This window comes from Genypterus blacodes, unplaced genomic scaffold (assembly GCF_046128005.1).
Source record: "Genypterus blacodes isolate CSIRO-AG114 ecotype Tasmania unplaced genomic scaffold, CSIRO-AGI_Gbla_v1 ptg000019l_1, whole genome shotgun sequence".
Taxonomy (NCBI): domain Eukaryota; kingdom Metazoa; phylum Chordata; class Actinopteri; order Ophidiiformes; family Ophidiidae; genus Genypterus; species Genypterus blacodes.
Window position 1 is genome coordinate 2,550,125 of NW_027466832.1, and position 13,499 is coordinate 2,563,623.

The following is a 13,499-nucleotide window of genomic DNA, read 5'->3' on the forward strand; positions in this document are numbered from 1 at the left end:
TTCCACCTTCTGGACTCTGCAGCACCCTCTGCCATCATCTTGAGCACCAGTTCTAGGGTCGCTACATTGGCTTCTTGTCAGTGGCAGGGCTGATTTTAAGGTCTTAAGGTGAGATACTACATGGCCTGGCTCCAGTGTATTCTTCTGACCTTATTGCCACTTACGTTCCTGCGCAACCATTAAGATCTCAGCAGGTAGGCAGGCAGCATTTTTGTACCCTGCTCCTTACCCTGACCACGTCTCTGGCCCATAGGCTCCACACCCTTAACTTACCCTGCATGACCTGCTGCTCCAGGACAGAGACTCTCACTTATAAGACTGCACTGTATACGTGTGTGTGAGGGAGAAAGTGAGTGTGTGAGAGAATGTACACAAGATAATATAAGACAGTGGGGCAGTGAAGGATAGAGTAGAATGAGAGAATCAGCTGCTGTTCCCTATTCTGACTACTCACACTACCTTAATGTTTGTGCAGATTTCTTCAGATGACTATGAAGGTAGTGTGTATATAGACATTGCCAAAAAGTTATTCTCCATGTCAATAATACATATGCAGCATCACACAAAAACAGGCACCATTAATGTACTTACACACATCAGTAGTTTTTGTCAATAACCTCTTCGACTTTTAAGTTACAACTCAAGATAGAATTTTTTTTATAGTGAAATTGAAGTGGGCATGGTTCATTCTTAAAATAAAGTTCTATATGTCATGAATGAATGATGGGTGGTACACTTCAATGGCTAGCTATGTTTATGTTAACATAAGTGTATCCACATTTGAGTGATTTTCAGGGGTGGTGTGTGTGTGTGTGTGTGTGTGTAGGGTGCATAGTTCTCCAACCCTGTACCTGTTTTCAGTGTAGAAAAGGAACATTTACCACAAAAAACACACACACACATCTCTTACGGTGCATTTCTAAACTTTGTGATGGAATATATCTTGTTTTGGTAATCCATGAAAGAGGATTTTTTAAATCCAGTCATACAAGATTTGGAGTTTAATATGCAAAACATTTATTGTGTACAAAAAGTAGTTCAATTGCAGGTTTCACAAATATAAATGAAACTGACATTTGGCATACCCCCCCCCCCCCATACAATAACAGGTCTCTGCTATAGTGATTAAAACTTGGGTGTTTCAGTGTTCCGTTTCAAAGTCTCAAAGAGAACTCTGATAGAACTGTAGTCTATAATAAACCTGGTTGCAGCCACGCCACTTGCCAAATAAACTCCTGTTCCATTGGCCATGTGTTGCCATGGAGCCCATTTTCAGAAATCACAGTACATTTAATACTGACCTAATCTAATTCAAAATTTAAAAAGTTTTTGTCTGTGTTGATCGAGAACACACTGCTGTCATTTGCTAAATGAAAGCTATAAACTGTCAGCAGAACACGAGTAGTGTTTCATCACAACCTTTAAATACACTTTTACATCCAAGTATCGCTTTTCCATACAAATAATTAGGTCATCATCACCCAACCTTAATCACCCGAGGTCCTGAACACAGTCACAAAAACAAATATTTCATGTAAACAAACTGATTACATATGGATCCTATAAAAACAGAAACATCTAGAAATATAAAGCACAGCATACACACGCAAAAATTTTAATCTGTATCCCAGTAAAACACACAGGGGGTGTGCACACTAAGAGCAACGCTAGTATGATGCACTGCAATCCAACAAAAGGCCCTGTGTGATTCTTTGACATTAAAAATTGGGTCATATTTTGTCTTAAAAAGGAAATCAGGTTTTTTTACTTTGGAACAAAATGTAATGCCACAGAATTACCACCAGCCACTGCGTCACACACACATTGGTTTCACTGCGTGCACCTGGTGTACACAGAGACTGGGTGCGATGTCATGTTGGTTTTTGTTTACATTTCTGACTGACGTGGTTAACTACCCAATCGGATTGCTTTTATCATTGTCCTATTGTACGAGTTAGACGACCCCTCTACATCGCCTTTATCATAGCTATATATGGCAGCCACTTAAGGTGTTCAGGGCGGCCATGTTGGAATCAACCTGTGTAGGCTTCCACGCCACACTGCCCCTATTTTAAACACAGCCAACGTGTTTCTTAATCATCGTTGAATCTAATGTTTCATCTTTGACGATAAACCTACCGATCTAACACAGCCTAACTAAAAGATGTTTACATCATTGCATAAGCCCTTAGCCGACAGTTTTGAGTCAGCTCGGTTTTCTTTAAGCTATATGCAATTCAATACATAGTGATAGGGAAGAATCAGTACCGTCATTCCGTAAGCTGATTTGAACAAAACATTCCAGTGTGTTCCTTGATTTGACACATTTGGCATCTGCTCCTTCATTCTGCGAGTGACTACATAGCAGAGCCAAACAAAAAATGTAAAATACCCTGTGATTTCACACGGGTAAAATTACACGGGTTTGTAGACTACGAGTTTGAAAACGCCGACAATACATGCAGAGAAATGGGCCAGTTCTAGTTGAAATCATCAAAGTATTAAACGTTGTGAATGTTCCTCCTACACACATGTGCAAGTGTCTGTGCACACAACTATATATATATATATATATATATATATATATATATATATATATGAAACGGAGTGTGTAGGAAATGGAAGTGGTCTGGAAAAGTGGGCAACTTTCTAAAAACATTTCAGTAACAAACCCTTTAGAGGAATAACAAGCAAAAGAGCTTGAACAGTTCAAGAGTTGATTTACTTTTTGCTGTAGACAAAATAAGTATCCATGTTTATCTTAATGAGGGTTACTTGTTGCTTTTACACCAGTAATGGCATATTGTAAAGCGCCAACTCTCTGTACAACAGATGCAGATGAAGTGGATGATCATTTATCTTAACACTCATGTTAGATGTCAGATGATCAATGTTACAACTGAGTACAACTCCAAAACAAAGATGAGCCTTTAAACACAAAATGTTTCCAGTAATGTCATGTTTTAGAGCTATATTTTGTATTAATTGAGCACACTTCATTGGCACACTTGGCAGTGTTAAAGCTTCAAATAATATTATTGATTTTATTCAAAGAATAAGACATTTTAAAAAAAAAATCTTAATAAATCAGGTGACTCCCTGTGACAAGTTTCGTTCCCTCTGCCTTTCCCGGCCTGTCCTATTGCTTCAGTTCAGGCCTTTGGAGTGTTCAGTAAACAATCATTTCCTTATGACACACTGCATCTGCAGGCACTCTTTAACTTTCAAAGTCAAAACAGCCCATGTCCTAAGGTCTCCTATTAGCCAGCCCATCCCATGCTAGCAAAAACTGTCAGACAGGATTTCCCTTCAGTCATTATTCTAAACTAGCAATAACCTTATTCAACCAGTTTGCTCTGCTGTGGAATCCAAGTCAACAATGGCTTATCCACCTGCTAGAACCACTTAGACCTCATAGAAAAGCTGGAACAATGCATGACAGGAGTTCACGTCTGAAAACCTCAAATTTAGATTTCACTTCATTCCGTCCTGCCAGACACCTGGACTCATGCTGAGGGCCAATACACAAGGACCTTTTCATAATTTCTTAGCTATAAATGATAAACTCTAAAATAGGAAGACTATGATATGGAGAAACAGAGAGTAAAGGTTTGGGCGTGAATCAGGATTGAAACAACAGATAATTTAAAGAGGCATTATTTGCGACTGGCCTAAGCTCTGAAATCTAGCAGTACACAGTCAGCTGTTAGCTAATGTCTAGCTGGAGACGTCCCAAAATCAAAAACAAAAACTTATAAATTGAAAATGAAACACCCCAATATCAACAGACTTTCCAGAGACTCTTGAAAGGAACACAGCTACAGGAATGCTAACATTTATTTTTTCAGTGGGGCAAATCCATTTAGGTGAACCAGCCCGAGAAATTTAAAGGAAAGAAAACGGTAAAGATTTCCTTTGTGGGCCAATACAAACTTGCCGGATAATAAGTTTGTTCAGTGCCCGTCTAGACAGGCACGACATTGAACTGTTAGCTATCCATCAGGACATCTTCATGAATAGTCGAGGACTTTCAGCTGAGCATCAACTAGTGTGATCCATAGATGTTTGAACTGTAAGTATAAGCACTATCCATAAGTCAAGTTAGTTAATGTTAATCAGTTCCAGCGTTGAGCAAAGCAGTAAAAATAATTCTTTTGAAAGTTGTCCAAAAATGCCTGATATTGTCTTGAGCAATGAAAAACGGCTAAATTGGGTGATAAACTGGAAGATATCTGAGTGGCTGTAGAGAGAAAAGTGTGAAGTCAAAGCCTTGGATTAAACCTAAGGGCTTCACATGATGGCACACTCTCTGGAGGTTATCTTCTTGCCCTGTAGGACACAGAAACACAAGCAGAGGTCAGAGGGCAGATCTGCGGTTAGCCACACTTGTTGCCGGCCGAATGCTGTGTGGCCTGATGTCAGAGCAGCCCAGTGCACACAGCTGGATCTAACCAACCAAACCAAGGCATCATTCAACACCAACTCAGTATAATGTTGATTTGAAACATTTATTCACCTAAATACATATTTTATCTCATTATATTGATTGATCAACAATGACTGTTAAAATCGCCCAGCTCTAACAGATATTGTTGTCCATAATTGCTGGTTGCTTAATACTTTGTTTATTTCTGTATATTGTGTTTGTTTTGAACATTTAATAGGGAGTGAGTAAATGAAAGACTACCAAAATGAAATTGACAAAAGCAATCGTTATAAAAGTAAGTATACTGACCGTTTCTGCCTCCTCCTCTTCTTCCTCGCCATTCTCCATCTCAACCTGAGTCTTGGTCACACTTCTTCTAGCCACCTCCTTTAGGACAGAGCAGACATACCACATTATTTTTTAACCGAGACTCCAATAGAAATGTAGCCACAACTTTAGAAATGTTCCGAAAGAGAACGGTTACAAACACACTCAACTGCATACAAAGTTAATGAACACAAAGAAAGTTATAAGAAACAAAGTAGCTGTTGACAGTTACAGATCTGAATAGCACCTTTACAAAATCTGTATTAGTATATAGGGCATATAGGGTGTATGAGAAACATCAATTTCATGAAGAGTTTAGGATCATTTACAGTGTTTGAACACTCTTCAATCTTACAATGTGTCTTTTGATTCCAAGATTACGGTAGGAAAACTCCTATCTGTCCTCTCAACATGACTGAACAGTATGTTTCATTACGGGATCATTAATCAAGATAACACCTTTTAAAACATGATGAATAAGCACATTATGTTTAACAAAATAATGTGTTATTTGATAACTAATAGTGTGTGGAGTAGAGTTAAGTGGCCTCTGAGCCAGCGTTGCTCAGCCAAGTCCACGAGCCAGGCGGACATGTTACTTCAGACAGACAGGGGAGTGCATGTCCAATTAGTGTAGCCAGATAAAGGCCGCTGTGATGCCAACTTCACACTACTTTACAAGCATTCATCTGATAGAGAATACATTCAAATATATTATCACCTCGCCATCAGAATTGTTGAGGGCCGTAACGATCTCATTTCCTGTTCCCCAGGAGGCCTGGCTCTTCCACAGCAGGTCAGATGGCGGGCTGTGAGCCACGCCTGCATCTGCAGACCACACCTACACACCCAACAGTTCAACACAAACACAGCCAGGTCAAAATTGGTAATTACGTAATATGAAAAGCCTGCGTGTGCATGAATTAGTAACGGACTGTAGGTTACGATTTTCATTTCTTACCGTGACCGACTGTCCAGCCTTCAGAACAAACTTTGGAGAGAACTTGTAGACCACCTCCTCCCCCTGGTCAATCTGTCTCTTCAACCTCCAGTTGCCCAGAGCCTGGTCCTGTAAAACACAACTCAGCTTAAAATACCACTATAGAATCTCTGAATACCACCTGATAGAGCGAAGTCAGATCAGTGTCTAGGAGCTCTAAGCTTATAGTCTATGTAGCACAATCAGTCATTCATATTATGACAAATGTTGCCTCAGCATTTAAGAACTTAGGGCCTACATGTGTGGACCTCTGTCATTCTGTACCTTCCTCCATTTCAAACATTACGCTATGGCTAAGTCAAATAATGCAAGACGTCCTACCTGCTCTGTATCATTGTTGAGCGTGACAGCATTTCCATCCATATCAGTTGGTGATATGGTCACTGCTCCACTGGCTGTGGCCTCCTCTGACACCAGGAGCTGCTCCTCTCCCATTTCCACTTCTGGCACTTCCCTGGCGTCCAACCTCTTCCTCTTAGAGGTGCGGGAGGATGAAGAGCCTGTCACTCTGGACACAGTGACCCGGGATGAGGGGCTGGGGGACAGCTTCAGTCTATTGAAAAGCACAAAGTTACCAGCAAGTTCGTCAACAATTTTCCCAAAGTACACATTTGCTTTACATCGATTTACACCTGGATTTTTTGCACTATGTCCAAGGATCCTATGCCTTTTCATACACTTTAACCAAAGTTTACATGAAGGAAAGAGTTTGAGGTGTGTGCAGCACATAGATTACTAGAGAGCTACGGCTTCCTCCTTTTTGTCCTCTCATAAAAACTACTATGATCCAAAGATTGCTCATAAAAGTCTGGCCAAGCTTCATGACAAACCCGTAAATGAAAAGAACAATAAGATTCCGAATGTCTCAAAGGTGTGTGTGAGTACTTTACCTATGCTCTTCTCCTTCCAGGAGCTTCCTGTATGCATTGATCTCCATATCAAGAGCGAGCTTCACATCCAGAAGTTCCTGGTATTCAGTCAGCTGAGTGTTCATCCTGTCTCTCATTTCAGCCATCTCTTGTTCTTTCCCTTCAACCGTGCGGCGGTGCTTGTCTCGCTCTGCCAACAGGATTTCCTCCAACTCTCTGATGCGGTCTTCTGAGGCTGCCACCTACAAACACACAGACAGACGGAGAGAGAGAGACAGACAGTAAATCAAACAATGAGGACGACTCAAATCTCCATGCCTTTTCTGTTCAGGCGGTCCGTGTGCAGTACCTGTTTCTGCAGGGCGCTCAGCTGATATCCAAGGCTCTCTATTCTCATACGGGACTCCTGCAGCTCCTCTCTTGCTGTACTCACGGCTTTGTCATTTATTTCTGATGACATCACAGCGTTATCCAGCTAAAAGGGAAGGGCCAAGATTATTAGTGAGAAACAGAGACCGACAATAACAAACCGATGGATAGAACCGTTTGTCTCTTACCTTGGCCTGGAACGTTTGCTCCAGCTCTGCCTTGTATAGAGAGACTTGCTCATCATGTTGCCTCCTTAGGTCCTGATGGGATCAAGAGGTCAGATTACTTACAAATGAGCAAATTGAGGCCTAGGACCATATTTAGAGTTGAGATAGGCAACAGGTAGGTCAGAGTTAATACTATTCTCCCAATAGACAATTTTATACGACTACTCCAAACACTACAGACCACATCCTCAAACAAAGTTAAACTTAACGAAAGATCCATCGAACCAAATGAACAATGTAATCTTTGACATTGAGAATGAGACAGAAATGGCAGACATTCCCATCATTTCTCATCAGTCCAACATACCTGTAGAGCTTCTGCCAGCTTGAACTCAAAGTCTTGTCTCACTCCAGAGTCCACCTCCACTATTCTGTGCTCTTGTCTGCGGCGGGACTCGCGCACCTCCTAACCACAAGGAGGGGGAACATCAGAATCTGTCAGTGTTTGTCAATTTACAGACTAAGGGCCAGCTTTGCCTGGCACGACACTAATGACTGTCAAGGCCACATTATCTGCATCACTGTTGGTCTTCGGTGTACATTATACTTATATACTGAATGACAACAGCTTCCATACCTACAATGTAGAGCCACAAAGAAGTTAACACCTGCTTTTTCAAATATCATATCATAGATTAAATTACCCTTAAAGCAGTGACCGGCCATGAATAATCAGCCATAGCGAGCCATATTCATACATTTACAGTCCCTCCTTCCTTTTTTGCGGTTTAACATCAGTATGTACTTCAATAGAAACAAGGCTCTATGGATGAGCACATCACATTATGATATGGTCTCAGTGCAACATGCCCCCCTTACCTCATCAAACATACTCTTCCTGAACTCCAGGTCTTCACTTAGTGACTGGCAGCGGTTCTCCAAGTCGACACGCATCAGAGTCTCAGCCTCCAACTGCCGTTTAGCAACAGCATGGCTATCCTCTGCCTGGACAACAGATAACAGCACAACAATGTTAACGTGTAATAATGTCAAATTTAGAGTGAGTGATGTCAACTGGCAGTGGGATAGCTGTTTTGTTCGGTAGGTAAAGCCTTAACACTTATAGCTGGTGAGTGTGTGTGTGTAGATTTGCAACGAGCACCATCCCTACAATAACCTCCAAACATGCCAAAAACATTCAAAAATATCAGTGTGATTACATCTTGTAGATAGAGCATGTAACATTTTGATCTTTCTTTTCTTTTTTTTTATACTCCTAGTGACGTCACCTTAGCAAGCAGGCTCTTGACCTCAGCCAGTTCAGCGTTCAGCGAGGCGTTCAGGCTCAGAGCTGTAGAGAGAGATGCTTCACTTTGATTCAGCTGTCCTTCTAAAGCCCCAGCCCTGGAAACAGCTGCTGCAAGATCTCCATCCTTCTTCTTTGCACTGCACAAACATAAAACGACACATTTCAAATGGTCAGTCAGGAAACAGATGAACACATAAGGTCAAATTAACGCTTTCTGAGATTCCACGATCATAGAATTAAATGCAAATTCAAAGAAACACCCCATTTTTCTGCAATGCTGCATAATTTCCCCTTTAACAGCATACTGAACATATTATTTTGCTTTTCATTCATCTCTCAAAACCGGCAAAGTAGTGGGAACACACAGATATCAATGAAGTGGAGAGCTGCACAGGGTGTAAAGGTTGAGCGCTCATCTCCAGGGTCGCTCTTAAAGCAACAGGGCCCGACACACAAGTGTGGTTCCCCGGGGGATTTCCTCCCCTTTGTGTAAACTGATTATCATGCTGGACTGGAATGTTCAAGTCTGGCTGGCTTTTGTATACGTTACCTCACCAATAGATCCAGTTTAAGGGACCCAATGTAAACGCTGGATGAGGACAGCATGTTGATGATGTGTCAGAAATTGTAATACCCAGTGAAAGAACAATATAAAGGTTGTTCTTTGCATATTGTTTGTCATTTGGATCTATTTCAACTAAAAAAAGGGGTAAAAGTTGTGACTAAGGGGGAGACACAAAATTCGGGAAATTAATTAATTCTCCATAATCTCCATAACAATTCCAATGTTTCGTCTCCCACAAATGTGATTTGCTGGGATGATGGGACCTCCCAGGCTGTGCCCCCACCATGAGTATCACTGCTAACCCCTAACTACTCGCCATATGCAAGTTGGCTCTGTGCATGTTATGCCCCTGCCATCAGTGTGTGGGCAAGGTCATTGTCAAGTGCCGTGGAGTGTTATACGACATATTGCTTAACGTTACCTGCGCGTGGCTTCATCTAGGTCAGCCTGAGCCTTGCCCAAATCAATTTGGAGGCGGGCTCTCTCTCTTGCGGTTTCATCCAAAACACGTCGAGCATCAGCAAGCTCTGCCTCATACAGAGCCTTCAGGCCTGTCACCTGAAGAGCAAAGCAGACAGATATATTAGAAAGCTTCGGATCAAGAAAATACTTCTACTGGATTTTTTTTTTAACGTTCTTAGAGGATTCTCTGCATGTGGTGTAGGTGGGTCGTTCAATCAACACCAGTGTAAGACATAAAATATAATCTATTTATTGTAAATATAAGAATTGTATGGTCAACAGAAGGTTACATTCACACTCATGATACTGGCTCCAAATCGTCTGAGCCAAATACACAACACTCAGTAGACTCACCAGGGAAGGCCCAAGAAACATACATATGACTAGAAGTGGAGGATAACTACCTGAACTTCGAGACAAAGACGGTTAACACTTTGCCCATCAAGGGCTCTGTCTGTCTCACACACACACACACACACACACACACACACACACACACACTAAACTCACATGCACACACACTCACTCGCTCACTCACTACACATAGACTGCTTTCACTCAAACACCCCACACACACCTCCATCAATTGGTGACGACCTGTCTGAGGTCTCTTCATTTTACATGTGTGACTACTATAGAAATGCAGATTGTATTGTATAGTTGTTTTGTAACATATTTGCAGACAGCAGCACTCAGGACAGGACACATAGCTTCTCACCCAGCAAGCCACATCCCCAGCAAAAGAATAAGTAATTTTATGACCTCCTGCCCACTCTGTACTTAAGGCAGAGAAGCAGACAATTCTGGGTTCATTCCCTTAGAGGGGGTTCCCGCATGTGCTGTGCGTCCTACCTACAGCCGTGCGTTAAACATTCAAGGTTCTTTCCCGTAGAGGAAGACCCGCATGTGCTGTGCGTCCTACGTTTGATTTATCTCGGTTTTACCGTTTGTGTTATGACTTTGGCTTTTCAGAGATACTTGCGTGTCTGCGTTATTTCAACTGGTAGAGACTTTTCGGCTTGCTTTACTCAATAGGGTGAAAAGAGGTTACTAAGTAGGAAACATTCAGCTAAATTGGGTTTGGAGAACTTTACGCGCACCATGCCTCTGACTTGGTGAGAAAGGGATCTGAGAAATAGAACTCGCCAAAATACGCATGAACGGCCTCTGGATTAATGAGAAAATATGTTTTTAAAACACGTTTTCAAGACAACTGTGGAATTACGTCTACTAGTTCAAAGGAAAAGAAAACCTTAGAAAACACGCGTCTGTGGCAATGTAAATTTAACCGGCCTTTGCCCGTTCCCATTGGCTCCGTCGTTGGACCAAAGGTCGGGACTTCCGGGTTTTACACCAGTATGCTCACAGATGCTGCACAACTAAATTAATATTTGCTGTGGTCTCACGGAGGCGGTCATAAAGCACACAATTTTTCTTTTATCTCAAGGCACCACACATCTGACTGATAAAAAGTGAAGTTACCATTCAAAGCCTTTGCGCAGTTACAGCATCTGACAACCAAAGACATGTTGCGTAATCAAAGTACTAGGCAAGTCTGACCATTAAGGAAATTGTACATTGAGGTGGCACGCTTTATTTCAAATGTTTACATGATTGAATAAATTGATTTACTTTGTACTTTAATAAGCATACTACAATTTATGCTGATTACAATCGCATGATTTTTTTGTTGGCAGAATTATCAATAGTTTAAAGTGTAGGTAAACTTACTGAGTGAGCCGTAGAACACTAAATCATTTCGGTTCTATTCAATATAATGTGATCCCAATCACAATGCGATGGAAAACTTCAGAATGGACACATGTCTACATGAAGCAGGCTCTTTTAGTTTGGTCCATTGCTTCTTAATCCAGGCTTTCTTTACATGGCGAGAATCTGTCGTGAAGTACGTTGTTGTGATAAATTCAGCAGGCTATATTTCAATTAGCACTGTGCAACTGTGACGGAAACATTTTGTAAATAATAAATGATATTACCTTGCTTATTCATTATTTAGATGAGACATGGTTTATCTGACAGAACCTGGTAAATGACCTAACAGAAATACTGACAACAGGACACTGTGTTACAGGCAAGACGGCCAAAAATTTTTTTAGAACCCGCACCATCAAACTCTTTAAGCATTAAGGATTTCGGGCAAAATATTACATTTTCTAGCCATTAGCTTTAGATTGAGGTTTTGGTATCATGGTCATTAAAGTTCCATTTATTTGTATTTGTTTGTATTTCAATGTTTTTTGAGATTTCAATTGATTTTCATGTCGATTATTATTACTTGGTTTCAAATGGCTGAGAAATATATAAACTTGAGCTTTTAAAAACCCTCAAGCACAAACATCATACAGTCAAAACATACTCAGTTCCAGTTCGTTAAAAGTTTCACCCGTGATGCCCACTTTATAGGGCGATGAGAAGAATTAGTCTGAACTTTTCCTGACACACCAACGCTGAGAGGCTAACAGGGGCAATAGGCCATTGTTTTCAGGCAAAGGCATCAGGTTTGTCTAAAGATTTTGTTGAGTCTTTTGGAAGTTTGAGAGTGTTTTGGTCTTTTGGAAGTTTGAGTGTTGCCCATGGCTCCCCCTTGACATTCCTAACATTTAGCACTTATTAGCTTACTTAGAGAGGAAGTGTAGCTGGTTTATAGGCCGATATGGGCTATGGAGAGAGAAAAACGGAAAAAGAAAGTTTGTTTCCATCAGTTTCATTTAGGTGTTGTAGTGTGTTTATGTTTGACGTTTGTGTCTCAACTACCCAGCCCCAACTCTTCTTGTAGTATTAGCTAAAAAACATGTGTCGCACCCTCCAGCAGCAAACGGCCTATGGCCTTCGGTCAGACGTGACTCCACCCTTCCGGTACCGGAGTTTGTGGGGTTACCGGTGCCGGTTCTAACTTTGATATGTCGGCGTAAACCTCACTCACACAAACAAAACGAATATCGGAACCGAAACCTCGACCCAAATAAAGCCTATCTTGCCTTCTCGATCATCTTCTACAGAATTTAACTTTAGACACACATTTAGCCCATACACTTTTAAAAGAGTACTCATAAGAACATAAAGCATCAACCAATGCCTGCGTTTACGCGCTTAACTCATTTGCGACCAAAATATCGGACAGAACCTTATGATGGTGACGTCACGGCGTGTGTAGTACAACCAAGATCCTAGATGACCGACAAATGTGATTGTCGACATCGCTTGGCGCGCTTTACAACCCGCTCAAAGCACTGGTTCTATTTCAATTGTAAATACAGTCACAGAGGCCATATTAACAACATCGTATGCTGATGCGACAACTGCTATGCTTGAGTTACCGAAACCAACGTGATTTGATTGTTTGTGATCTATCGTAGGTCGCAGCGGCCACTCAGTGTATGGTAAATGTATTTTTCTTTGCATCTACCGGTTTCGATTGGTCGTTCTTTACGCGTAAATGTGACTTGTTGAGTTATTTTCATTACAGGCAGGTGATTTTCAGCTTATTTGAGATGTTACTTGGCGGCCAGTGACCAAATACTGGTGACAGTTCAAACAGATCATAGTATTTTGCTCCAGGCTCACCTCTCTGGTCGTCACCTCCTCCTTTTCAGACACTTTGACCATCAACCGGTCGTTCTCCAGCTCCAGTGCCCGAACACGGTCGATATAGACGGCCAACCTATCGTTCAGGTGCTGCAAGTCTTGTTTCTCTTGTAAGCGGGAGATCCGGGTTGGGGAGAGCGGTGTAGAGGCCGCCGATCGGCCCGCTTCGCGGCTTGGAGTAATAGTCGCCATAACGGTTATTTTACCGGTCCTGAATTATAGTTCTCCAGCCAACGAGCTCTAAAATCAAATCTGCACGTCGTTTTCGTCAAAAACCAAGTCGTAGAACAATATCTGCTCTCAAAAAAGTATGCGATGCAATTCAATGAATGGTTCCTCTGTCGCACAATGTGCCAGTGCTGCTAAAACACACCAGTGTGGTTCCAAGATGGCCGAACA

General features: G+C 41.5%; 1 protein-coding gene across 1 annotated transcript; it reads right to left on the bottom strand.

The window, feature by feature from the left end:
* Positions 1 to 1,147: 1,147 nt before the first annotated feature.
* On the bottom strand, positions 1,148 to 13,499 carry lmnb2 (lamin B2). Its single transcript, XM_076141569.1, has 13 exons — positions 13,080 to 13,499; positions 9,454 to 9,590; positions 8,448 to 8,604; positions 8,038 to 8,163; positions 7,526 to 7,624; positions 7,180 to 7,251; positions 6,972 to 7,097; positions 6,644 to 6,864; positions 6,075 to 6,306; positions 5,715 to 5,822; positions 5,475 to 5,594; positions 4,736 to 4,813; positions 1,148 to 4,329 (listed from the first exon to the last, which is right to left on the bottom strand). The coding sequence occupies exons 1-13, from the start codon at positions 13,290 to 13,292 to the stop codon at positions 4,291 to 4,293; spliced, it is 1,728 nt and encodes a 575-aa protein (XP_075997684.1). The 5' UTR covers positions 13,293 to 13,499; the 3' UTR covers positions 1,148 to 4,290.